General features: G+C 41.3%; 1 protein-coding gene across 2 annotated transcripts in view; it reads left to right on the forward strand.

Moving 5' to 3' along the window:
- Positions 1 to 27,646, forward strand: part of HIBCH (3-hydroxyisobutyryl-CoA hydrolase) — a 340,021-nt gene that overhangs the window by 139,583 nt on the left and 172,792 nt on the right. For both annotated transcript variants that reach the window (XM_044305063.1, XM_044305062.1), the window contains exon 7: positions 22,371 to 22,449. In XM_044305063.1, the coding sequence (XP_044160998.1) occupies positions 22,371 to 22,449 (79 nt within the window). The remainder of the gene's footprint in view (positions 1 to 22,370; positions 22,450 to 27,646) is intronic.

Genomic DNA, 27,646 nt, shown 5'->3' on the forward strand with positions numbered 1-27,646 from the left:
TAGAGGGAGAAGGTGAGAACTGAGTGCGCTGCCTCCTCTCACGCTGAGAAGAGCACATCGCCATAAAGGCAGCAGCAGGGCTCACAGGCTCCGTCCCAGCACAGAAAGAGGCGCTGACAGTTCCTGGCAACACCGACATGGAGTGCGACGGATCCGACAAGCATGCCTCCAACCAAGCAGATGCTCTTTCCTCCCGAGCACGGCTCTGCAGGGCAGCGATGAATTCCTCCATTAGGTAAGACCGGCCAGACCGCAGAAAGCAGGTGAGATTTCACAGGGAAAAACGGACTGTAGCTCCAGACTTACGGCTTGGCTGACAACAAAATCACCGTCAGCCACTGCAATATATATACAAACAATCCCCCTCCCCACAATTCAGCACCCAATGCCCTAACTGTTGCAGGGCATCAACAATCAATCTGCCCAGCAACCTCCCTTCATAGGTGCCCTAACTAACCAATCCCAGGCCTTTGACCTTTACCCAGCAACAATGGCTAAATTTAGCCACCCTGACCACCAATTTGGGCGGGAATTCTTGCGACAAAAACCTCCACCTAACATGGGATTATCATAATCCCATGAGGATCCCTTCATATTAAATTCCGGGATCCTAACATTCAGTTGAGCTACCCCAGAAGGCATTATGCATAACGGTTAATTTCCTGTTGTCTGACTACTTTAAAGGGAATTAATCATATTTATTTTCTTTAATAATTAAAACCATATAGTTAAACATATTCCATGTTTTTAGTTTGTTTTAATTGCCTGATTGTATATATTTTCTGTACATAATTATGGGGGCAGTCATCTTGCCTTAGCTGGTGTTAACAGGATTTAAAGGTATGCTTTACAGCAGCCACACGTGCCATGGACACAATAGACTGGAGTCAGACTCACTGACTGGAAGAATTTTCCAGATAAATTCTGTGACCTGTGCAGACGTCATTGTACAGGCAGGTGAAATATAAGCTTCGCTAAGTGAAGTACCGCACTCCGTATTGGCTGGTGGTCGTAACGCAATAGTAGAAAATTGCGGCACACAGCTTCTTAGATTTTCAATTATTCAAGTTTTAATAGTATCACTTTACATCATCATCAATGATCCAGTTGCAATCCCCATGTCATAATGGTAGTCCCAATCGGTGAGTACAATGACTGTACGTTGGGATTGTTGGGAAGGAAGCAGATTGTCAGGAACGAAGGTTCACAGGAATATTCATTCCCGATAATCTGCTGGATTATCAGGCAGTGTAAATCCACCTTTAGACATTCAGATAGTTGGGCAGATCATTGCTAACAAGCGTTTGTATGGTCCTGTAGAAGTAAGATCAAGCAGGGGCACACAGCATTATAAATTATAATGCTGTGCGCTCCTGCAAGTCCAGAACGAAGGATCACGCTCACACACGGAGTATGATGCACCCAATGGACTCGCTCGTGTGAAACAGCCCTTAGTCTCAGAAAATCCTTTTAACAAGTGTTGTCTTCAAATAGTAATGCAATATAACCCAAAAACACCACAGATAAAGGTATACCGTGTTTATCTGTAGGCGACTATATCACTTGGCATATAAGTGACTAGACAATCAGATTTTTACTTTGGGAATCTACCACTAGCCACAATTTTTAATTACTAGCCATTATTCCGAGGGCCCAGCATTCGGCTATTTAGGTGTCTGCTATTACCTGTTATGTTGATCTTTATTTTTATGTTTATGAGCATAATCAAATATAATTTATTTTGTTTTCAAAATTTTGTTTGTTTTTTAATCAATCAGTATTTGTATGGCTGGTCATAAACATATTGGGTATAGTAACCCTTTCCTGACACAGCGATTTTCCATTTTTTCATTTTTCGTTTTTTGTTCCCTGCCTTCCTGGAGCCATAACTTTTTTTTTTTTTTTCTTTCATTCACATAGCCACATGAGGGATTGTTTTTTGCTGGGCAAGTTGTACTTTCCAATGCCACAATTTAACATTGCATAGATTGTAGTGGGAAGCGGGGAAAAAAAAAATCCATATGGGGTGGATTTTTGAAAATAAATAAATGCAATTCTACAACAGTTTTCCAGGTTTTGTTTTTACGGTGTTCATTATGCGTTAAAAGTGACTTGTGCTGTTCTTTCTCCAGGTCAGTACAATTACGGCAATGCCAGGTGTATGGTAGTTCTTCTTGCGTTTGAATAATTGCCATATTCTGACCTATCATCGCCATATTCTTTTTTTTTTATAGTTACCGTATGTCTACAGAGATGTCTGGGGGTTCATTTTTTGCAGGACAAACTGTAGTTTTTGCCAATACCATTTTGGGGTGTATAAAAATAGGGGATGTAAATTGATTTAAAAATTGTGATGCAGCCATTTAATTTGTTTTTTTTCATCGTATGGGATACATTTTTTTTATATTTTAATAGTACAAGCTTTTTCACATGTGGCAATGCCCATGATGTGATTTTTTATGTATTTTTTAAATTGTGTACCATCGGTTGCGTTGTGGAGAAGTCAGGTGGATACACAGCTGATAGTCCTACTGAATAGACTGTTAGAATTTGTATTATGGCAAGAAAAAAGCAGCTAAGTAAATAAAAACGAGTGGCCATCGTAACTTTAAGAAATTAAGGTCAGTCAGTCCGAAAAATTGGGAAAACTTTGAAAGTGTCCCCAAGTGCAGTCACAAAAACCATCAAGCGCTACAAAGAAACTGGCTCACATGTGGACCACCCCAGGAAAGGAAGACCAAGAATCACCTCTGCTGCGGAGGATAAGTTCATTCGAGTCACCAGCCTCAGAAACCGCAGGTTAACAGCAGCTCAGATTAGAGACCAGATCAATGCCACACAGAGTTCTAGCAGCAGACACACCTCTAGAACAACTGTTAAGAGGAGACTGTGTGAATCAGGCCTTCATGATAGAATATCTGCTGGGAAACCACTGCTAGGGACAGGCAACAAGCAGAAGAGACTTGTTTGGGCTAAAGAACACAAGGAATGGACATTAGACCAGTGGAAATCTGTGCTTTGGTCTGATGAGTCCAAATTTGAGATCTTTGGTTCCAACCACCGTGTCTTTGTGCGACGCAGAAAAGGTGAACGGATGGACTCTACGTGCCTGGTTCCCACCGTGAAGCATGAAGGAGGAGGTGTAATGGTGTGGGGGTGCTTTGCCGGTAAAACTGTTGGGGATTTATTCAAAATTGAAGGCATACTGAACCAGCATGGCTACCACAGCATCTTGCAGCGGCATGCTATTCCATCCGGTTTTCGTTTAGTTGGACCATCATTTATTTTTCAACAGGACAATGACCCCAAACACACCTCCAAGCTGTGTAAGGGCTATTTGACCATGAAGGAGAGTGATGGGGTGCTGCGCCAGATGACCTGGCTTCCACAGTCACCGGACCTGAACCCAATCGAGATGGTTTGGGGTGAGCTGGACCGCAGAGTGAAGGCAAAAGGGTCAACAAGTGCTAAGCATCTCTGGAAACCACTTCAAGACTGTTGGAAGACAGGTGTCATTTCAGGTGACTACCTCTTGAAGCTCTCAAGAGAATGCCAAGAGTGTGCAAAGCATTAATCATAGCAAAAGGTGGCTGCTTTGAAGAACCTAGAATATTACATATTTTCAGTTGTTTCACACTTTTTTGTCATGTATAGAATTCCACATATGTTAAAGGGCATTCTGTCAGCCCACTAAACCGTTTTTTTAAAAAAAATATTAATCCCTACACTGCGAGCTCCCTGTACATAAGCTAAATATTCATTTTTGTTCAGTAGATTTTGTTAAAAAGCAATTTTTATAATATGTAAATTACCTTGCTACCAGCAAGTAGGGCGGCTACTTGCTGGTAGCAGCCGCATCCTCCTCTCATCATGACGCCCCCTCCGCTGTGTGATTCACAGGGCCAGGGAACGGGATCGTTCTCTGCTGGCCCTGTTTGAATTCAAAATATCGCGCCTGCGCCTTACCTGTCTTTAATCGGCACAGGCGTACTGAGAGGCGGCCGCTCTGTCGGCCGCTCCATCCTCAATGCGCCTGCGCCGATGACGTCATCGCATACACCCGTAAGAGAAGACGCCGGCATTGCTGGAAGGAGGCGGAGAGTCTGGATGACGTCGCTGGATGCTCGAATCAGGTAAGTATGTAGGTAATAAGCATGCTGCCACAAAAGCCACCAACGAAATGGGAATAAATAATAATAAATTATTTTATAAAAAGTACAATTATTAACACTATACCACCAACGATTATGAATAATAAGCACCTGCTCAATAAATATACAGATACTTATATACAGATATTTATATATGTGTCATATATATTTGTCAAATAGTGTATGTATATGTGTGTATATACAGACGTGGACAAAATTGTTGGTACCCTTTGGTCAATGAAAGAAAAAGTCACAATGGTCACAGAAATAACTTTAATCTGACAAAAGTAATAATAAATTAAAATTCTATAAATGTTAACCAATGAAAGTCAGACATTGTTTTTCAACCATGCTTCAACAGAATTATGTAAAAAAATAAACTCATGAAACAGGCATGGACAAAAATGATGGTACCCCTAGAAAACACAGAACATAATGTGACCAAAGGGACATGTTAATTCAAGGTGTGTCCACTAATTAGCATCACAGGTGTCTACAACCTTGTAATCAGCCATTGGGCCTATATATATGGCTCCAGGTAATCACTGTGTTGTTTGGTGATATGGTGTGTACCACACTCGACATGGACCAGAGGAAGCAAAGGAAAGAGCTGTCTCAAGAGATCAGAAAGAAAATTATAGACAAGCATGTTAAAGGTAAAGGCTATAAGACCATCTCCAAGCAACTAGATGTTCCTGTGAGTACAGTTGCACATATTATTCATAAGTTTAAGATCCATGGGACTGTAGCCAACCTCCCTGGACGTGGCCGCAGGAGGAAAATTGATGACAAATCTAAGAGACGGATAATCCGAATGGTAACAAAAGAGCCTAGAAAGACTTCTAAAGAGATTCAAGGTGAACTTCATGCTCAAGGAACATCAGTGTCAGATCGCACCATCCGTCGTTGTTTGAGCCAAAGTGGACTACATGGGAGACGACCAAGGAGGACACCATTGTTGAAAACGAATCATAAAAAAGCAAGACTGGAATATGCCAAACTACATGTTGACAAGCCACAAAGCTTCTGGGAGAATGTCCTGTGGACAGATGAGACAAAAATCGAAGTTTTTGCCAAGGCACATCAGCTGTATGTTCACAGACGAAAAAATGAAGCATATCAAGAAAAGAACACTGTCCCTACTGTGAAACATGGAGGAGGCTCTGTTATGTTCTGGGGCTGCTTTGCTGCGTCTGGCACAGGGTGTCTTGAATCTGTGCAGGGTACAATGAAATCTCAAGACTATCAAGGAATTCTAGAGAGAAATGTACTAGCCAGTGTCAGAAAGCTTGGTCTCAGTCGCAGGTCATGGGTCTTGCAACAGGACAATGACCCAAAACACACCGCTAAAAACACCCAAGAATGGCTAAGAGGAAAAAATTGGACTATTCTAAAGTGGCCTTCTATGAGCCCTGACCTCAATCCTATTGAGCATCTTTGGAAGGAGCTGAAACATGCAGTCTGGAAAAGGCACCCTTCAAACCGGACACAACTGGAGCAGTTTGCTCATGAGGAGTGGGCCAAAATACCTGCTGAGAGGTGCAGATGTCTCATTGACAGTTACAGGAAGCGTTTGATTGCAGTGATTGCCTCAAGAGGTTGCGCAACAAAATATTAAGTTAGGGGTACCATCATTTTTGTCCATGCCTGTTTCATGAGTTTATTTTTTTACATAATTCTGTTGAAGCATGGTTGAAAAACAATGTCTGACTTTCATTGGTTAACATTTATAGAATTTTAATTTATTATTACTTTTGTCAGATTAAAGTTATTTCTGTGACCATTGTGACTTTTTCTTTCATTGACCAAAGGGTACCAACAATTTTGTCCACGTCTGTATATATATATATATATATATATATATATGCTATATATATTTGTGTAAGTGATATATATCATTATATATGTTTCTTTGTGTATATATTACTATATATATATATATATATATATATATATATGTGTTCACAGACAGGCATATATATATACACATAGAAACAGATACAGAGATACACATAAATATATATATATATAGAGTAATTCAGATATATTATCATAAAGATACATATAGAAAGAGTCGTGATAGATAGGCACAGGTGGACACGCAGACATGGACAGGCAGAGATGGAGACGCAAAGATTGACACAGAGATGCACATAAATATATATATATATATATATATATATATATAGATAGAGTAATTCAGATATATTATCATAAAGATACATATAGAAAGAGTCGTGTTAGGCACAGGTGGACAGGCAGAGATGGACAGGCAGACATGGACAGGCAGGACCTGGGGTGAGCATTCATTACAAGAACAGGACCTGTGATGACGTCACTCCGGTCATCACATGATCCATCACATGATCTTTTGCCATGGTGCTGGATCATGTGATGACCGTAGTGACGTCATCACAGGTCCTGTTCTTGTAATGAATGCTCACCCCAGGTCCTGCGTCTCCATGTCTGCGTCTCCATCTCTGCCTGTCCTTCTCTGCCTGTCCATCTTTGCGTCTCCATCTCTCCCTGTCCATCTCTGCCTGTCTATCTTTGCGTTTCCATCTCTCCCTGTCCATCTCTCCCTGTCCATCTCTGCCTGTCCATCTCTGCGTGTCCATCTCTGCGTGTCCATGTCTGCCTGTCCATGTCTGCCTGTCCATGTCTGCCTGTCCATGTCTGCCTGTCCATGTCTGCCTGTCCATGTCTGCGTGTCCATGTCTGCGTGTCCATGTCTGCCTGTCCATGTCTGCCTGTCCATGTCTGCCTGTCCATGTCTGCCTGTCCATGTCTGCCTGTCCATGTCTGCCTGTCCATGTCTGCCTGTCCATGTCTGCCTGTCCATGTCTGCCTGTCCATCTCTGCCTGTCCATCTCTGCCTGTCAATCTTTGCGTCTCCATCTCTCCCTGTCCATCTCTGCGTGTCCATGTCTCCCTGTCCATGTCTGCGTGTCAATCTTTGCGTCTCCATCTCTCCCTGTCCATCTCTGCGTGTCCATGTCTCCCTGTCCATGTCTGCGTGTCAATCTTTGCGTCTCCATCTCTCCCTGTCCATCTCTGCGTGTCCATGTCTCCCTGTCCATGTCTGCGTGTCAATCTTTGCGTCTCCATCTCTGCCTCTCCATGTCTGCCTGTCCATGTCTGCCTGTCCATGTCTGCCTCTCCATCTCTGCCTCTCCATCTCTGCCTCTCCATCTCTCCCTGTCCATCTCGGCGTGTCCATGTCTCCCTGTCCATGTCTGCGTCTCCATGTCTGCCTGTCCATGTCTGCGTCTCCATGTCTGCGTCTCCATGTCTGCGTCTCCATGTCTGCCTGTCCATGTCTGCCTGTCCATGTCTGCCTGTCCATGTCTGCCTGTCCATGTCTGCCTGTCCATGTCTGCCTGTCCATGTCTGCGTCTCCATGTCTGCGTCTCCATCTTTGCGTCTCCATCTCTGCCTGTCCATCTCTGCCTGTCCATCTGTGCCTATCTATCACGACTCTCTCTATATGTATCTTTATGATAATATATATGAATTACTCTATGTATGTGTGTGTGTGTATATATATATATATATATTTGTGTATCTCTATCTGTTTCTATGTGTATATATATATGCCTGTCTGTGAATATATATATACACAAAGAAACCTATATAATGATATATATCACTTACACAAATATATATATATATATATATATATACTATTTGACAAATATATACAGATATTTATATATGTGTCATATATAAGTATCTGTATATTCATTGAGCAGGTGCTTATTATTCATAATCGTTAGTGGTATAGTGTTAATAATTGTACTTTTTATAAAATCATTTATTATTTATTCCCATTTCGTTGGTGGTTTTTGTGGCAGCATGCTTATTACCTACATACTTACCTGATTCGAGCATCCAGCGACGTCATCCAGACTCTCCGCCTCCTTCCAGCGATGCCGGCGTCTTCTCTTCCGGGTGTATGCGATGACGTCATCGGCACAGGCGCATTGAGGATGGAGCTGCCGACAGAGCGGCCGCCTCTCAGTGCGCCTGCGCCGATTAAAGACAGGTAAGGCGCAGGCGCGATATTTGGAATTCAAACAGGGCCAGCAGAGAACGATCCCGTTCCCTGGCCCTGTCAATCACACAGCGGAGGGGGCGTCATGATGAGAGGAGGATGCGGCTGCTACCCGCCCTACTTGCTGGAACAAAAATGAATATTTAGCTTATGTACAGGGAGATCGCAGTGTAGGGATTAATATTAACCAAAAAAAAAAAAAAAAAAAACGGTTTAGTGGGCTGACAGAAGCCCTTTAATTCATAGTTTTGATGCCTTCAGTGTGAATCTGCAATCAATCATTTCTCAGTGGCTTCAGGACGCACACAGGAAAGTAAAAGACAGTGCCGAAAAATTGCTAGAAAAAAAAAACCTTTGTACAGGTTATGGTCAGTTGTGTCGCAAGATCCTGGAACTGCTGCAAATGAACAATTATTTTATTATCACTACAGATTTTCATAGTAGATAGCAGTAGTGAACCATTAGTCCCAGCAGTGCATAGCAAAGGTGCACAGAACCTCAGTGCATGCCGTTGCCAACTCAAATATCAGCATGCAGAGAGGTTCTCACTATTTTATATGCCCTTTCTGTGCTGCGATTGGCTGGTCTGCTATACCAGCCAATCTCAGCACCTACAAATAATATTTCCTGAACAACCCCTTTAATAAATGGGGTAGCCAATAGTGAAATACAATTATAATGAAATGGAAAAATGGCAGCATAGGTAACCGCCTTGTATTTTTGTATTAATGGAGCAGTTTAGACCTAGAATTTTCTTCCAGGCAAGATTCTGCTCTGTTATTATGTAACCAGATGTGCTGTTCAGGCATTAGACTGGGATCAAAAATTAATGACTACAAGCTTCTCTGTAGAAAGGGATTTCCATCTGTTCCCTCTTAATGTCCATTGCTGCTATTGTGCACGAATGCAAGAGACTTTAATGCCAGCTCGACCATATGTCATTGGCTTCAGATTTGTAGCTTGTAAACAAAACATAAGAATCGTAGTTAACCCCTTTAGGTCACTGCCATTTTTCACTTAAGGACCAGGCCATTTTTTGCTCATCTGACATGTGTCACTTTATGTGGTGATAACTTTAAAATACTTTTACTTATCCAGGCCATTCTGAGTTTGTTTTCTCGTTACATATTGTACTTCATGACAGTGGTAAATTTGAGTCAAAATATTACATTTTTATTTATAAAAAAAAAATTAATGAATTACTAAACATTTTGAAAAATTTGCAATTTTCAAAATTTCAATTTCTCTGCTTTTAAAACAGATAGTGATACCTCCTAAAATAGTTATTTCTTTACATTTACCATATGTCTACTTCATGTTTGGATCATTTTCTAAATAATATTTTCTTTTTTTGGGACATTAGAAGGCTTAGAAGTTTAGAAGCAAATCTTAAAATTTTTAAGAACATTTCCAAAACCCAATTTTTAAGGACCAGTTCAGGTCTGAAGTCACTTTGTGGGGGCTTATATAATAGTAACCGCCCACTTGGTTAACCCTTTAGGTGTTCCACAAGAATTAAAGGAAAATGTAGATAACATTTCAGAATTTCACTTTTTGGCAGATTTTTAATTTTAATCAATTATTTCCAGTAACAAAGCAAGGGTTAAAAGCTAAACAAAGCTCAATATTTATTACCCTGATTCTGTAGTTTACAGAAACACCCCATATGTGGTCGTAAACTGCTGTACGGGCACATGGCAGGGCGCAGGAGGAAATGAACGCTATACGGTTTTTGGAGGGCAGATTTCACTGGGATAATTTTAAGTTGCCATGTCACACTGGAAGACCCCATGATGCACCCCTAGATTAGAAACTCCCAAAAAGTGACCCCATTTTGGAAACTTGTGAATAGGGTGGCAGTTTTGTTGGTACTATTTTCGGGTACATATGATTTTTGGTTGCTCTATATTACACTTTTTTTGAGAGGTAAGGTAACAAAATATAGCTGTTTTGGCACTGATTTTATTTTTATTTTTTATACAGTGTTCATCTGACAGGTTAGATCATGTGCTATTTTTATAGAGCAGGTTTTTACGGATGCGTCAATGCCATATATGATTACTTTTTGGGGTTTGTTTCAGTTTTACATAATACAGCATTTTCGGGGAAAAAAAAAGATTTTTTTATTGTCTCCATATTCTGAGAGCCATTTAAATTATTTTTGGGGGGGGGGGGGGCGCTACTGTCTTATGTAGGGGCGCTTTTTTTCGGTAGGAGATGACAGTTTGGTACTATTTTAGGGTGCATATGACTTTTTGATCGCTTGGTATTACACTTTTTGTGATGTAAGGTGACAATAAAAATAGCTTTTTTTTTTTTTTTTTTTTTACAGTTTTAACCTGAGGGGTTAGGTCATGTGATATTTTAATAGACCAGGTTGTTACAGACACGGCGATGCCTAATATGTCTACTTTTTCATTTTTTTTTCACTTTTAACACAATAGAAGCATTTTTTTAACAAAAAAAATCATGTTTTAGTGTCTCCATATTCTGAGAGCCATCGTTTTTTTATTTTTTTTATTTTTGGGCGATTGTTTTAGGTAAGGGCTAATTGTTTGTGGGTTGAGGTGACTGTTAGGTGTTATTTTGGGGGGGGGGGCATATGCCTTTTTGATCGCTTGGTGTTGCACTTTTTGTGATGTAAGGTGACAAATTGTTTTAGCACAGTTTTTATTTTATTTTTTTCTACAGCGTTCAGGTGAGGGGATGGATCATTTTATATTTTTATAGAGCCGGTCGTTACGGATGCGGCAATACTCAATATGTCTGGTTTTCTTTTTTTCCCCCACCATTTTATGTGTTTTTATTTTGGGAAATTTTTATATATTCTTTTTTATTTACTTGAAACTTGGTTTTCACCGATGCCGGTGTATGCAGCAGGGACCCCGCTGTTAGTGACTGCCGGGTCTGTGCTGCTGATCGGCTGGGCGCAGCTCCTGCACACGCCCGATCAGCCTGCCGTACATGTATGTCGCTAGTCCTTAAGTCACGTCCAGCTGTGACTTACTTGGACGGCTAGTGTCCTTAGGGGGTTAATGTTGGCACCTTAAAAAATGATTCAAACATAGTAGGCAATGTCATTGAACATAGTTATCTTTGCTGTTTTTTTTTATGTATTGCTGATCTTTCAGCTCCCTACTGATTCCTCTTGATAATCATCCATCAACTTTAGACAGATGACCATCAGTTACCTTGGTTGGTTGTTAGCATTTGTGGCCAGCATAAATATATCTATGGGACGCTTGATTTGCATGCAGTGTTCTTGTACATGTCTTAAACTAACCTTTAAAACTCTTTGGGTAGAAATGTCAAATGAATGCATTATCTAATATAGACTCCTTTAGGAATACACAAGTGATTGCTTACACAGCTTTGTGTGGATTGACCTGCTTTTTTCTGACAAATGCAGCAGTAATACTCTTCATTTTAACAATAGTACACATACGCATGTATATATTCTGTAAAATGCTGAAATTTATTTGGAATGGCTAGCTTTATGAGTTTGTTTGCATATTCTCTATCATGTAGTGTTTCTTAGCAAAATACCCCTTACTTAAAGGGGTTCTACACCTTTTTTAATTACTGATGATATATTCTTTGGACACTCTGGACCCCTGCTGATCAGCTGTTTGAGACGGCACCAGCGCTTGCTTGCATTCATTGAAGTGAATGGGGATGAGCTACGCCCAGGCCAATGAAATAGTCGTGACATCACTGGCCTGCGGGAAACAGTGAGAAGTCCACGGATCTACTGCGAGTGTTGATCGGCAGGGGTCCCAGGTGTCGGATCCCCGCCTATCAGATAATGATGATCTATTCGAAGGATAGATCATCAGTCATGAAAGGATGTAGAAACCCTCTAAATAAATTGAATCAGAGTTTCCAAAGACTATGATTATAGACCGTGCTGCGGCTCTTACATCCACAGCATGAGGACATTGTAAGCATTCCTTAGGGGAATGATGTTTACCTTTTGTCTCAGGTTAGTTTCATTAATATGCAAAAACAAAAGATAGAGTATCAGACATTATTCACATAAGCATGTTAAAATACAGTGATAATGACCTGTTTTGCAGATAATCTGCTTCTATTTAGAGAGGGTATTAGAAACCTTCTCAATTATGGTACTATTCATGAGCTATAGAATTATTGTATCCACGTTCCATTTACTATATTTGCAGGGCAAATGCTCTTCTATCTGAACACCCCATGCAGTTGAGGTATTGTCTAACTTTATCATCTTTCTTGGTACTAAGACAGGGAGACCTCCAACTTCACTTCAAATAGAATCATATCCTGATTATCTAGAAGATTATTCTGGCCCAAGTCAAATTAATATATCACTTTTATTCGATATGCGTTAAAACCTAAATAAGGACATAGAACGTTGTGATACCGACCATTGAAACAAAAAAGTAAATAGGATATTAAAACCACAGCCACCAAACCACTGTTGTTGACCTTGGCTTAGTAACTTAGGAGAAAAGAGGGGGGGGGGGAATGTGCACAATCCCTACCCCTAAATACGTGAGGGGGACTAAATTGCCCTCCCACGTTAACACTTTATAACTGCAGTTGATCTAATTGCCTTGCTTACGCATCTGCTACATATGTGTGCTGGTGTGCGACCTGTACCTTCAGCACACCCAGGCAGATATAAATGCTGTCTATCTCCTGCCTATTAATCCAGGCCTGGATGACACTGTTATTACTCCTAAAGCTACCAACTATTATCTGTGGTGAGCCTGTAATCCATCCGGACTACTCATGGAAGCTACACAGTGGAGAGGTGACTGCACATTAAAACCTAGCTCTGCCCCCCGACATGTTTCGCCAGTTACACTGGCTTCCTCAGGGGTAATGGGCAGCAATGGATGACATCATACATCGGAGCCTGAAATAGTGAACATACTGATTGACAGGTATAGCTACCTATCCTTCATGGGGGAGGTGAAAGCCTCAGCCAATCTAAAACCGACACTGGAGATAAGCGCTGTATCATAGGGAGGCCGCCGTCACCACAGAAGGGCCGCGTCATTGCTGGTGCGCTGGCCCTGCGGCGCATACACTATTTCTTGGAGAGGCCGCCGTCGCCACCTAATTGCGTCATCATTGGTGACCTCTCGATCCAGCGCATGCGCAGACGAGCCGGCGACCGCAAGATGCCGCACGTACGTCTGCGCATGAGTTGCGCAGCAGCAGGCTGCGCACCGACTCAGAACCCTCCTAATCGCAAGAGAGGGCTAGAGAATACATCAACAGACAGATGGTAAATCATTGGCATAGGATGACTGGTATAGCTCAAACGCCTGACACAGATAACAGGCTGTCCCAAATAAATACCCACATAATATTGGTGACAAACCCATTCACACCATTGCCAAGGGGTAGTAGATAACTATATTTTGGCTTATGGTAATTACAGACACTACATTAGTTGCAGACAGTTTGTCAGTAAGCCAGTTATCTTATTGGAAACCCCTGGCAGTCATGTGATTGTAGTGGGCAAAGTTATAACTACCATTTGAACCTGCCTATATCACGTTATTGTTCTTCTGTAAATTCCTGATATCAGTTGTAAAGTGTCCTGGCTGTATTAATCACCCCAATGATGTCAGACCTATCACTAAAAATAAAGTACATGTTTGAAATTAAATATTATAACTCTGGTATAAGATATTAAATCCATATAGATATCAATCCAATGCTGATGTCATAGTTACTAATCTATCTCAACGTCTGATTCAGACCTCGATGGGAGATGACATTCCTGAATTTACATATGACATAACCACAAAATAATAAATTTTTCTCTCATATTTATAAGAAGGCAGTAAATGCAAAGCCTTCATTAAGCCCCTTTGGGCTACGACTGTCCAAGCGATATATCCACCTGGTTTCTTCTTGAAGAAGAAGCACGTCCAGGTCCCCTTTCCTTGCACCCAAAGATTTTTTACTGATGCCCCAAAATTTGAGTGTCCTATAATTACCACCGTGATGGGTTCTCACATGTCTGGAGATTGAGGTATCTGCCGAGGTGTTAATACTACTAATGTGTTGACAGATCCTTCTCCTAAACTGCTGGGATGTTTTTCCCACGTTAGGGTCCATTCACACGTCCGTTTTTTCTTTCCTGATCTGTTCCGTTTTTTCAGGAACAGATCAGGACCAGATCTGGACCCATTCATTTTCAATGGGTCCTGGAAAAAATCGGACAGCACAATGTGTGCTGTCCGTTTCCGTTGTTCCGTTCCGCATGTCCGTTTAAATATAAAACATGTCCTATTCTTGTCCTGAAAAATCGGATCCTGGTACAATACAAAGTCAATGGATCCGCAAAAAACGGATGACATTCGGATGTCATTCCGTATGTCATCCGTTTTTTGCGGATTCCGTTCCTGGAAACACATAACAAATCATTTTTTATTTTTTTTTTTATTTTTTTTTCTCTCCAATTTTTTTTCAAAGAAATCCAAACAACTTTATTTGATTATTGAAATGTATACATGTTTCCGTTTTTTGCGGATCCGCAAAAAACGGATGACATACGGATGACATACGGAAACATTTTCAGGAACAACGGATCCGCAAAAAAGGGACCGTTTTTCAGGATGAAAAAAAACAGGACGTGTGAATGGACCCTAAATCTTACAGCAGGGGCATTCAATAGCATAGACAATGCCTGTAGTCTTACAATTGATGTATTGTCTGATCTGATACTCTCTTTTATCAACAGGGTTGACAAAGGACCGGCACTTCCTGACGAGCGGACAGAAAATACAGTCACCACACGGGTAAGTACCTACTAGATTTGATTTCAGCCAGGTGGTCTTAGGTGGAACCGGATGAAAGAAGCTATGAACTAAAGCGTCTTTTAGATTTCTGCCACGCCGATAGGTGACACTTGGATGTTGTGTAATCACTGCCCTCAGATCGTCGTCTGCCCACAGGACATGCCAGTGCTTTTGGGAAGTAAATGTGCACCAAATTATGCTAATTTGTTCTTAGGGTGGTGGGAGGACACTATTGTTTTCACATCTGATTTATCTGATTTTACACAACACATATTATTTTGGGGGAGGTACATTGATGATGTACTGGTACTTTGGGAAGGCACTATTGAAAAATTTCACTGTTTTGTTTCAGCACTTAATTCTAATGCCATAGGTATGGCATTTACGTCAGAAATACACGAAAGCACTATTAATTTTTTGGACCTGAAATTAGTCCTGGATCCTGATGGCCACATCCGTTCAGAAGTTCATCGTAAGCCCACAGCGACGAACAGTCTATTACAGTGTTTCCCAACCAGTGTGCCTCCAGCTGTTGCAAAACTACAACTCCCAGCATGCCCGGACAGCCTTTGGCTGTGTGGGCATCCTGGGAGTTGTAGTTTTGCAACAGCTGGAGGCACACTGGTTGGGAAACACTGGTCTATTAGAATGGAGTCGTTTTCACCCTAGGCCCCTCAGGAAAGGCATACCTGTCTCCAATACATCAGGGCCCGCAGGAACTGTTCGGACGAAGCCACCTTTCAAAAAGAAAGTAAGATCTTATATGATCGGTTTCGAGCTAGGGGCTATCCTAAAAAGGTGCTACATCAAGCATATGCCAGGGCAAGTAATACCAGTAGGACAGAGCTTCTGACTACTCCACCCAAGGATTCCAGCAAACAGACAATCAGGTGCATTGGCACCTATGATGCTCAAAATAAAAGAGTATGTGGTATCCTTAAAAAGCACTGGCATGTCCTGTGGGCAGACAACGATCTGAGGGCAGTGATTACACAACATCCAAGTGTCACCTATCGGCGTGGCAGAAATCTAAAAGACGCTTTAGTTCATAGCTTCTTTCGTCCGGTTCCACCTAAGACCACCTGGCTGAAATCAAATCTAGTAGGTACTTACCCGTGTGGTGACTGTATTTTCTGTCCGCTCGTCAGGAAGTGCCGGTCCTTTGTCAACCCTGTTGATAAAAGAGAGTATCAGATCAGACAATACATCAATTGTAAGACTACAGGCATTGTCTATGCTATTGAATGCCCCTGCTGTAAGATTTACGTGGGAAAAACATCCCAGCAGTTTAGGAGAAGGATCTGTCAACACATTAGTAGTATTAACACCTCGGCAGATACCTCAATCTCCAGACATGTGAGAACCCATCACGGTGGTAATTATAGGACACTCAAATTTTGGGGCATCAGTAAAAAATCTTTGGGTGCAAGGAAAGGGGACCTGGACGTGCTTCTTCTTCAAGAAGAAACCAGGTGGATATATCGCTTGGACAGTCGTAGCCCAAAGGGGCTTAATGAAGGCTTTGCATTTACTGCCTTCTTATAAATATGAGAGGAAAATTTATTATTTTGTGGTTATGTCATATGTAAATTCAGGAATGTTAGCTCACATTGAGGTCTGAATCAGACGTTGAGATAGATTAGTAACTATGACATCAGCATTGGATTGATATCTATATGGATTTAATATCTTATACCAGAGTTATAATATTTAATTTCAAACATGTACTTTATTTTTAGTGATAGGTCTGACATCATTGGGGTGATTAATACAGCCAGGACACTTTACAACTGATATCAGGAATTTACAGAAGAACAATAACGTGATATAGGCAGGTTCAAATGGTAGTTATAACTTTGCCCACTACAATCACATGACTGCCAGGGGTTTCCAATAAGATAACTGGCTTACTGACAAACTGTCTGCAACTAATGTAGTGTCTGTAATTACCATAAGCCAAAATATAGTTATCTACTACCCCTTGGCAATGGTGTGAATGGGTTTGTCACCAATATTATGTGGGTATTTATTTGGGACAGCCTGTTATCTGTGTCAGGCGTTTGAGCTATACCAGTCATCCTATGCCAATGATTTACCATCTGTCTGTTGATGTATTCTCTAGCCCTCGCTTGCGATTAGGAGGGTTCTGAGTCGGTGCGCAGCCTGCTGCTGCGCAACTCATGCGCAGACGTACGTGCGGCATCTTGCGGTCGCCGGCTCGTCTGCGCATGCGCTGGATCGAGAGGTCACCAATGATGACGCAATTAGGTGGCGACGGCGGCCTCTCCAAGAAATAGTGTATGCGTCGCAGGGCCAGCGCACCAGCAATGACGCGGCCCTTCTGTGGTGACGGCGGCCTCCCTATGATACAGCGCTTATCTCCAGTGTCGGTTTTAGATTGGCTGAGGCTTTCACCTCCCCCATGAAGGATAGGTAGCTATACCTGTCAATCAGTATGTTCACTATTTCAGGCTCCGATGTATGATGTCATCCATTGCTGCCCATTACCCCTGAGGAAGCCAGTGTAACTGGCGAAACATGTCGGGGGGCAGAGCTAGGTTTTAATGTGCAGTCACCTCTCCACTGTGTAGCTTCCATGAGTAGTCCGGATGGATTACAGGCTCACCACAGATAATAGTTGGTAGCTTTAGGAGTAATAACAGTGTCATCCAGGCCTGGATTAATAGGCAGGAGATAGACAGCATTTATATCTGCCTGGGTGTGCTGAAGGTACAGGTCGCACACCAGCACACATATGTAGCAGATGCGTAAGCAAGGCAATTAGATCAACTGCAGTTATAAAGTGTTAACGTGGGAGGGCAATTTAGTCCCCCTCACGTATTTAGGGGTAGGGATTGTGCACATTCCCCCCCCCCCCCCTCTTTTCTCCTAAGTTACTAAGCCAAGGTCAACAACAGTGGTTTGGTGGCTGTGGTTTTAATATCCTATTTACTTTTTTGTTTCAATGGTCGGTATCACAACGTTCTATGTCCTTATTTAGGTTTTAACGCATATCGAATAAAAGTGATATATTAATTTGACTTGGGCCAAGATAGGTTTATTTGCCTACGTAGGCATCTGTAAATAAAGTGATTAATTAACCTTGCCCTAGTCTGGTCCTAGAGTTATCTAGAAGATTATTCTGGAGAGACTGATGAATCTGATGCTATTCTTGCTGGGGAGAGTTCATCTCCTTAAAATAGTTAACTTCGTATGGCTGCATAATCTCATGCAAATGATCCCACTACTATTACGATATGGCGATGTTGATGGATTCCAATACGCCTTTGCTACTGCTTTATGGAATAAGGGCCCACATATCGCTTACATAAAACTATGCCTATTCAAATGGGAAATTGGCCTTCAGTTACCTGATATCAGAGGATATAACTTAGCGGCCTTCAAGCGCTCTTGCATACTATAATGAGTAAGATTCCAGGGGCAGTCAAACATAGTGTAATAATAAGACACTTTGGCATGTGAAAGACGTTACAAAAGTTGCATAAACTTTGATTTATGTGTCTCCTTTTATGCCTTTTTGGACTCTCCCGGGCTTCTTGCAGGGTAAATATAATAGGCCTTTTAGGGTTTGGAGAGAGACTGGGATCTCGGGGTAGGGCAGAAGGTTATCATACAAATCCGAGAACATAGATTTTTGACATGGCAAGAGTTGATGGATAAATATCAGTCCAGCCACTACTGCCCAAGCACATTGGGAGGGGCAGATCATATAGCATGGTTTGATTGTCTGATGGGTTCTCCAGCAGGGTATATATTGAAGCAGCGTCACATAAATGTGACAGTTGCATCTCCCCTTCCAACGATGCAGGCTGCCACTCTGCCATGGTAATGGGCATACAGATGCTGGATATCCTCCTGTGTATATCATTCCAAGCTCTTTGAACTTGGACCTGTAATTCAAGGTGGTTGTTGGCTGCTGTGCTTGTGAAATCCGTCACCCCATCCAGCCCCAAACATTCTTCGAGGGGGGAGAGATCTGGCAATTTTGCTGGCCAGGGGAACAGATACCAGACAGAAATGGGCATGGTAGCTGATGGGACCCCATACCATGACACCTGGTGTTGGTATTTGACTAGGGAACGTTCTTTATTTTCAGGATATTGTATAACAAGTCCTACATGCATTTTTGACTCGGGAGACGTGCTGTTTCGACAAGATAACCCCAATCCACTGACTGCTGGTGCTACAGATAAAGTATGTATGTGTGTGTGTATAGATTTCTATATATTTGCAAAATGTTACATTGATACTATTGTGGAGTGTGTATCACTTTTTCATCACTTTTTATAAAAAAAAATTGTGGGGGACAAAGTTACCAAAAAAGCTAATTGGCCATTTTTTTCACTGTTTGCGGTATGGGATAAATATTTAGATAGTTTAATAGTATGGACATTTTCGCTCACAGCGATGCTCAAGGTGTTATTTTTTTATTATGTATTTTTATTTTAACTTTGGGGGGAAAGGGTGATTTGAAAAAAAATAAAAAATTATATATATATATATATATATATATAAAGAAGAAATCCAGCAGGAGCATCAACCTAGGTGTGGGTGCACTATCCGGCGTAGGGTAGCGGCAATACCCTAAGTATTGTAGAAGCGAAAGAATCCGGAATGCACTCCAAAGTAGACGTGAAATAAGTGGTTTATTCACCCATAAAATGGCACAAGTTGTGCCATTTTATGGGTGAATAAACCACTTATTTCACGTCTACTTTGGAGTGCATTCCGGATTCTTTCGCTTCTATATATATATATATATATATATATATATATATATATATATATATACATACACACATTTTAATAGTTTCCCTAGGGAGCTATAATAAGCAATCGTATGAGAATTACACTAACTTCCTTTGGCATCCTGCCCTGGCATTTGACCCCCCGCATCCGAGTGATTACATTTGTGGGATCAATGTTGTCGTTGAGCGTACACATTAGAGCCGGGTGTCTGCTGTTTAAAGCAAGCACCGAGCGGCTACAGCTCCCATTGCACTTGTGAGCAGGCGTCATCTTTAAAGTCCTGACTGCCAACGTATATACAGTGGGATGCGAAAGTTTGGGCAACCTTGTTAATCGTCACGATTTTCCTGTATAAATCGTTGGTTGTTACGATAAAATATGTAAGTTAAATATATCATATACTAGACACACACAGTGATATTTGAGAAGTGAAATGAAGTTTATTGGATTTACAGAAAGTGTGCTATAATTGTTTAAACAGAATTAGGCAGGTTCATAAATTTGGGCACCACAAAAAAGAAATGAAATCAATATTTAGTAGATCCTCCTTTTGCAGAAATTTCAGCCTCTAAACGCTTCCCGCAGGTTCCAATGAGAGTCTGGATTCTGGTTGAAGGTATTTTGGACCATTCCTCTTTACAAAACATCTTTAGTTCATTCGGGTTTGGTGGCTTCCGAGCATGGACAGCTCTCTTTAAGTCACACCACAGATTTTCAATTATATTCAGGTCTGGGGACTGAGATGGCCATTCCAGAACGTTGTACTTGTTCCTCTGCACAAATGCCTTAGTGGATTTTGAGCAGTGTTTAGGGTCGTTGTCTTGTTGAAAGATCCAGCCCCGGCACAGCTTCAGCTTTGTCACTGATTCCTGGACATTAGTCTCCAGAATCTGCTGATGCTGAGTGGAATCCATGCCTCCCTCAACTTTGACAAGATTCCCAGTCCCTGCACTGGCCACACAGCCCCACAGCATGATGGAACCATCGCCATATTTTACTGTAGGTAGCAGGTGTTTTTCTTGGAATGCTGTGGTCTTTTTCCTCATGCATAATGCCCCTTGTTATGGCCAAATAACTCCATTTTAGTTTCATCAGTCCACAGCACCTTATTCAAAAATGAAGCTGGCTTGTCCAAATGTGCTTTAGCCCACCTCAAGCGGAGAAAAGGCTTCCTCTGCATCACTCTCGCATACAGCATCTCCTTGTGTAAAGTGCGCCGAATGGTTGAACGATGCACAGTGACTCAATCTGCAGCAAGATGATGTTGTAGGTCTTTGGTGCTGGTCTGTGGGTTGACTCTGACTGTTCTCACCATTCGTCGCTTCTGTCTATCTGAGATTTTTCTTGGTCTGCCACTTCGAGCCTTAACTTGAGCTGAGCCTGTGGTCTTCCATTTCCTCAATATGTTCCTAACTGTGGAAACAGACGGCGGAAATCTCTGAGACAGCTTTCTGTATCCTTCTCTTAAACCATAATGGTGAACAATCTTTGTCTTCAGGTCATTTGAGAGTTGTTTTGAGACCCCCATTTTCCCTTCAGAGAAAATTAAAAGAGGAGGGAAACTTACAATTGACCCCCTTAAATACTCTTTCTCACAATTGGATTCACCCGTGTATGTAGGTCAGGGGTCACTGAGCTTACCAAGCCAATTTGAGTTCCAATAATTCGTTCTAAAGGTTTTGGAATCAATACAATGACAACAGTGCCCAAATTTATGCACCTGCCTAATTTTGTTTAAACAATTATAGCACGCTTTCTGTAAATCCAATAAACTTCATTTCACTTCTCAAATATCACTGTGTGTGTCTCCTATATGATAGATTTAACTGTCATTTTTTATCGTAACAACCAACGATTTATACAAGAAAATGATGACTATTAACAAGGTTGCCCAAACTTTCGCATCCCACTGTATATTCGTATGATGGTCGGGAACTGGTTAAGATTCTTGAACTAAACATTTTAAAAACAGGTTTCATGTGGTTTTAACAAGTGAGACTCCACCAGTCCTCCATATGCTAGATCATTATATTGAAATGAGGTTTTTCAGAAGAGTTGTGACACCGGTTTCCTTAAATCTAATTTATTTAATTTGATAACTGCACTTTTACCATCTGGTTCTAGCATGAGCATCCTGCCCTGTGATTGCTAGACTGCTTTACGTTGGTTTATACTGTATATTATGTCTCCTAAACTTACAAGCACTGAATGGCCTTAAGTTAGGACCACACATGGCCTAGTTATTAAACCTGAAAACTGTGCTATCATTATTAATTAGTAATTATTATCATTATTTATTATTAAAGCGTCATTCATTCCATGGCGCTGTTCATATGATAAGGGGTATACATACATAATACAGACAATTGCACTAAGCATGAACAGGACGAGTTACAAACTGGTACAGAAGGAGAGAGGGCTTACAATAATTGATAATCAAAGTCTCCTAGAAAATCATAATCTCTTAGAAACCTACTGTGTCTTGCATAGCCATGCAGGCTTTAGAACAAATTACTGACTTGTGATTAATTCTTGTTCGTTTTTTGTATTAACATTATAGTTGAAAATGCCTCTATAATAGAGTGATTTCTTTTCTTTCAGGGTGTGGGTCTTTCTGTTCATGGTCATTTTAGAGTATCCTCTGAGAAAACTCTCTTTGCAATGCCAGAGACAGCAATTGGTAAGTTTATACCATCGTCTAGCCCTTCTGACAAAATAACTTTGTACAGAATGTGTTCTTAGCTTTGCCCTTAAATTAACATATCCCTACCTGTGGGGTGCGAGATTACCAGTTTTTAAAAAACAAACATAAGAGTATTTAACTCTGTGTGGCACCTAGTGTTTGTGATGTGGATTGCAGCTTGTTAAATGGTTTTGCTAGCATGTTGAGATATTGTTTTGGAATCCTTCACCAAATTTGAGATGAGTAAGGGTGGACTTGTCTGTATATTACCAGTATAGTTGAAGGAATCTGCATTTATCTTCTTCCTTGATAGAGACTCATTCTGCAAATCTGTCATGTCACTTTATGTGGTAATAACTTTAGGATGCTTTTACTTATCCTGGTGATTGAGTGTTTTTTCATGACCAATCATACTTCATGTTAGTGGTAAATTTGGGTCGCTCTGCTTTTAAGACAGATAATGATACCTTATAAAATAGTTAATAATTATCATTCAACATATGTCTACCTTATGTTGGCATCATTTTGTAAATCTACATTTTTAAAGGCTTAGTATTTTAGAATTATCATTAAATTTTCCAAAACTGACATTTGGCCCAATTCAGTTCTGAAGTGCCTTTCAGGGGCTTACATAATAGAAACACCCATTTTACAAACTATACATTTAAAATTATTTGAAATTGAGTTTAGAAACTTGTTTTATTTTATTTTTTGCAGATTGTCCACTTTAACCCTTTCATGACTGGGCCCAAAAAAGCCTGAATGTCCAGGCAACTTTTTGTGATTTTGTGGTTTGTGCACCTAGTGGTTTAGTGACTTTTTTTTTTTTTTTACTTTACTTTTAGGACTTTTCATTAGAATGTTTTTTTATTTTTTAAGAGGTTCTCTCAAACCTATACATGTTATATATGAAAACGATCGTCACAAAATAGGTTTCATTTGGAGGAAAACTACTAATTATTATTAAAAAGTATTTATTTTTTATTTCTTAAATATTAAAACTGACATAAAAATGGATAACTGCAATGGGTTACCTATTTTGTGATGATCGTTTTCATATATAACATTTATAGGTTTGAGAGAACGGGGCGATTATGGTTTCTGTTAGCGATAGCATTTTTTTATAATATAAAATATAATATATATTTTTTTTACATTTTTTTTCTTTGTATTTTTTATTAATTTTTTTTACTTATCTAAAGAAAAAAAAAGAAAAAATTGGACACATAATCTTTCCACCAGGAGGTCATTATAAGACCTCTGGAGGACACCAACTTTTTATTTTTAAACTTTTTATTTCACTGTTTACACTGTAACAGTAGCCCCAGTTATAGGGTAAAACAGCCCCCTGAGGGGGAATGACACACAGGCAGAGCTGATCAGGGTCTTCTTAGACCCTGCAGCTCTGCTCTTGCCCCTGGCGGTCACGTGACCGCTGGGAGTAGCAGAGGAAGCTGATTCCTCCCCCTGCGCTCGTGCAGTGCTGTCCTCTTGCCGGCACAGGAGATGACAGAAGCGGTAATAAACTGCACCTGTCTTCTCCTCAGGGTCCCTGTTGCATCTGTCAGCCGGGACCCGAACGGCTCCTGCTAGCTTTCAGTAGCTTTAATCCGAGCGATGATCAGCGCTGGGATTAAAGTGCTGCCAGCACGTGTATATACGTTCTAGCTGTACGGGGCATGTGCAAATAGCACGTATATAGCCGTATGGCAGTTGGGAAGGGGTTAATAAATTTTTTTCTTTAAAAGAGCAAGGGTGAACAGCAAAACATCAAAATTGTTTTTTAAGTTTCTATTTCTCTACTTCTATAATACATAGTAATACCTCCAAAAATAGTTATTACTTTACATTCCCCATATGTCTACTTCATGTTTAGATCATTTTGGGAATGATGTATTTTTTTTTGGGGATATTACGAGGCTTAGAAGTTTAGAGGCAAATCTTGACATTTTTCAGAAATTTTCCAAAAACACTTTTTCAGGATCAGTTCAGGTCTGAAGTCACTTTGTGAGGCTTACATAATAGAAACCACCCAAAAATGACCCCATTATGGTAACTACACCCCTCAAGGTATTCAAAACTGGTTTTACAAACTTTGTTAACCCTTTAGGTGTTCCACAAGAATTAATGGAAAATAATGATACAATTTCAAAATGTCACTTTTTTGGCAGATTTTCCATTTTAATATTTTTTTTCCAGTTACAAAGCAAGGGTTAACAGCCAAACAAAACTCAATATTTATGGCCCTGATTCTGTAGTTTACAGAAACACTCTATATGTGGCCGTAAACTGCTGTACGGGCACACAGCAGGGCACAGAAGGAAAGGAATGCCATACGGTTTTTGGAAGGCAGATTTTGCTGGACTGGTTTTTTGACACCATGTCCCATTTGAATCCCCCCTGATGCACCCCTAGAGTAGAAACTCCAAAAAAGTGACCCCATTTTAGAAACGACGGGATAGGGTGGCAGTTTTGTTGGTACTAGTTTAGGGTACATATGATTTTTGGTTGCTTTATTTTACACTTTTTTGTAAGGCAATGTAACAAGAAATAGTTGTTTTGGCACACTTTTTTGTTTTATTTACAACATTCATCTGACAGGTTAGATCATGTGGTATTTTTTATAGACCAGGTTGTCACTGACGCGGCAATACCTAATATGTATACAGTTTTATTTAGGTATGTTTTAAACAATGATTTCTTTTTTTAAACAAAAAAATAATCATGTTTTAGTGTTTCCATAGTCTGAGAGTTTTTTTTTTATTTTTTTGGCGATTATCTTGGATAGGGCATGATTTTTGCGGGATGAGATGACAGTTTGACACTATTTTGGGGTGCGTATGACTTTTTGTGATGTAAGGTGACAAAAAAATGGCTTTTTTAACACAGTTTTAAACTTTTTTTTATGGTGTACACCTGAGGGCTTAGGTCATCTGATATTTTTATAGAGCATGTTTTATACGGACGTGGTGATATGGACGTGGCGATACCGAATATGTATACTAATATGTATACTTTTTTTATTTTTTTATTACTTCTTTATTGGAATGCATTGGCTGTATGAGTAATACAGTGTATATTACTCATACAGCTTCCTGCCTTTGAGATCCAGGGGGCTTGAACTCACAGGCTCCTCACTGGAAGGCAGCGCCGATGCCTAAGGAAGGTCTGAATTGACCTGCGGTTTGCGGCGATTGCCGACATGGGGGGCTCTCGGGACCCCCCGGGCACTGACCCAAGGTGCCTGCTCAATGATTTGAGCAGACATCTTGTTCCGATCACCGCCCTCCGCGCGGTGGTGATCAGAAATACACAGGACGTACAGGTACGCCCTATGTCCTTAAGTACCAGGACATCAGGGCGTACCTGTACGTCCTGTATCCTTAAGAGGTTAAGGATTATAGTGAGTACTTTTATCCAGGGGTGTCTAGGGAGGGGTAGTACCTGGTGGAGGGCATGTCGAGCGCTTTTCAGGGCAGCTCGTACACCTTTGGTCCCCACCTAACACTCAGCTCTCACCTCTGACTCCTAGTAGCTGTAGCATGCGCATCGGCCACACCCCGGACATCAGCTTCGACAGGCTGGCTAAACCAGGTTGAGAGTAGCCCAGCACATCTCCAAACATCTCGAATTCTGTCCTGCCATTGGAATAAGATGTAATCTGGGAAGAGAGAGTGAGGCTGTCTCTGCGCACCTCTCCCTCACTTAAATAAATCCAAATCACGCGCAAGACTTGACATCTCGATGAAGCAGCAGGTGTGGAATCACTGGGAGCTGTGGACGCGGACTTGCACACAGGCGGCTCAGGTCTAATGGTTGTCTTCATACTGACGAAGCAACAGCTGGATTTAGCATCTACCTGAATGACTGAGCAGCCCTCTTTAGGCTAACACTCTTCACCTCCGTAGTATGAGGAAGGGGCTAGAAAAGATGCCCTAAACATTGTTGCTTCTCTCAAAACCCTGTCCAGCTTACCGTGGCTGGAGGGAATCCCATTTCTTGCAGTCGAAATACAAAACCCAAGATGAGACAAAAGGTATTACCACTTAGTATTGGCACATGGAATGTACGTACGCTTCAAGACAACCCATTAGCAGATCGCCCAGTAAGAACAGCTCTGGTAGCTAGAGAGCTTGCAAGGTTTGAAATTGACATTGTGGCCCTGTGTGAAAGGTCAACTCGCAGAAACAGGAGGCGGCTATACATTCTTTTGGTGTGGACGTGGCAGTAACCAACGTTGTGAGTCTGGAGTTGGCGCTGCGGTTGGCGCTTGCCAATCTTTCTAAGGGTGTAAACGATTGGCTCATGTCACTGCGACTTCCATTACTACATGGAAAACAAGCTACGCTGATCAGTGCCTATGCACCGTGTGGGGGTTCGCTCTTGTAGATACGGTAAGCAGGTGCAGTACAGAGGCAAAATAAAAGTTCTTAACTCAAAGCGTCAGTGTTTATTCACACTTGAGGCAATTGCACAAAACAGCTCGTAACTTTGCAGTCTTGGTGTTAATTCACACATAATGGAAAGTTCATATAACATAAGCCACCTTGCTGGCAGTTCTGCCTCCAGTAGTCCACAGCAGGCTTTGGGGGCCTGTTTCCCCAGCGCGCACCTCTCAGCCCTCCAGCACGGCACAAAGCCTCAGATTCCCCAAAACAGAGGCATCTCTGCTGAGCCCAGCTTCCTATTTAAGGACAGCCAAGTGCTGCCAAAACCCGGACCGGCACTTAAATTCCGGTTCGGTATTTGACCTCATCTGGCTGCCTTGCAAGACACAACACCTCACTGTGTCACATACCCTCCCCCCTTTGTTCAACCCTGAGGGGGTGGACATACGCCATACAATATACCCGGAACAGGGCATCCGCGTTTCCCTGCAATTGGCCTGCTCTGTGTTCTACCAAGAACTTAAAGTTCTGCAGAGACAAAAAACATCTGGTGACCCGGGCATTCCTGTCTTTGGCCTGGCTCATCCACCTGAAAGGGGAGTGGTCGGTCACCAGGCGGAACTTTCTCCCCAACAAATAGTAGTGGAGAGACCTTGAGTGCCCACTTGATAGCCAGGCACTCCCTCTCCACTATACACTACGTGCAGAATTATTAGGCAAATGAGTATTTTGACCACATCATCCTCTTTATGCATGTTGTCTTACTCCAAGCTGTATAGGCTCGAAAGCCTACTACCAATTAAGCA

This window comes from Bufo gargarizans, chromosome 8 (genome assembly GCF_014858855.1).
Source record: "Bufo gargarizans isolate SCDJY-AF-19 chromosome 8, ASM1485885v1, whole genome shotgun sequence".
NCBI lineage: Eukaryota > Metazoa > Chordata > Amphibia > Anura > Bufonidae > Bufo > Bufo gargarizans.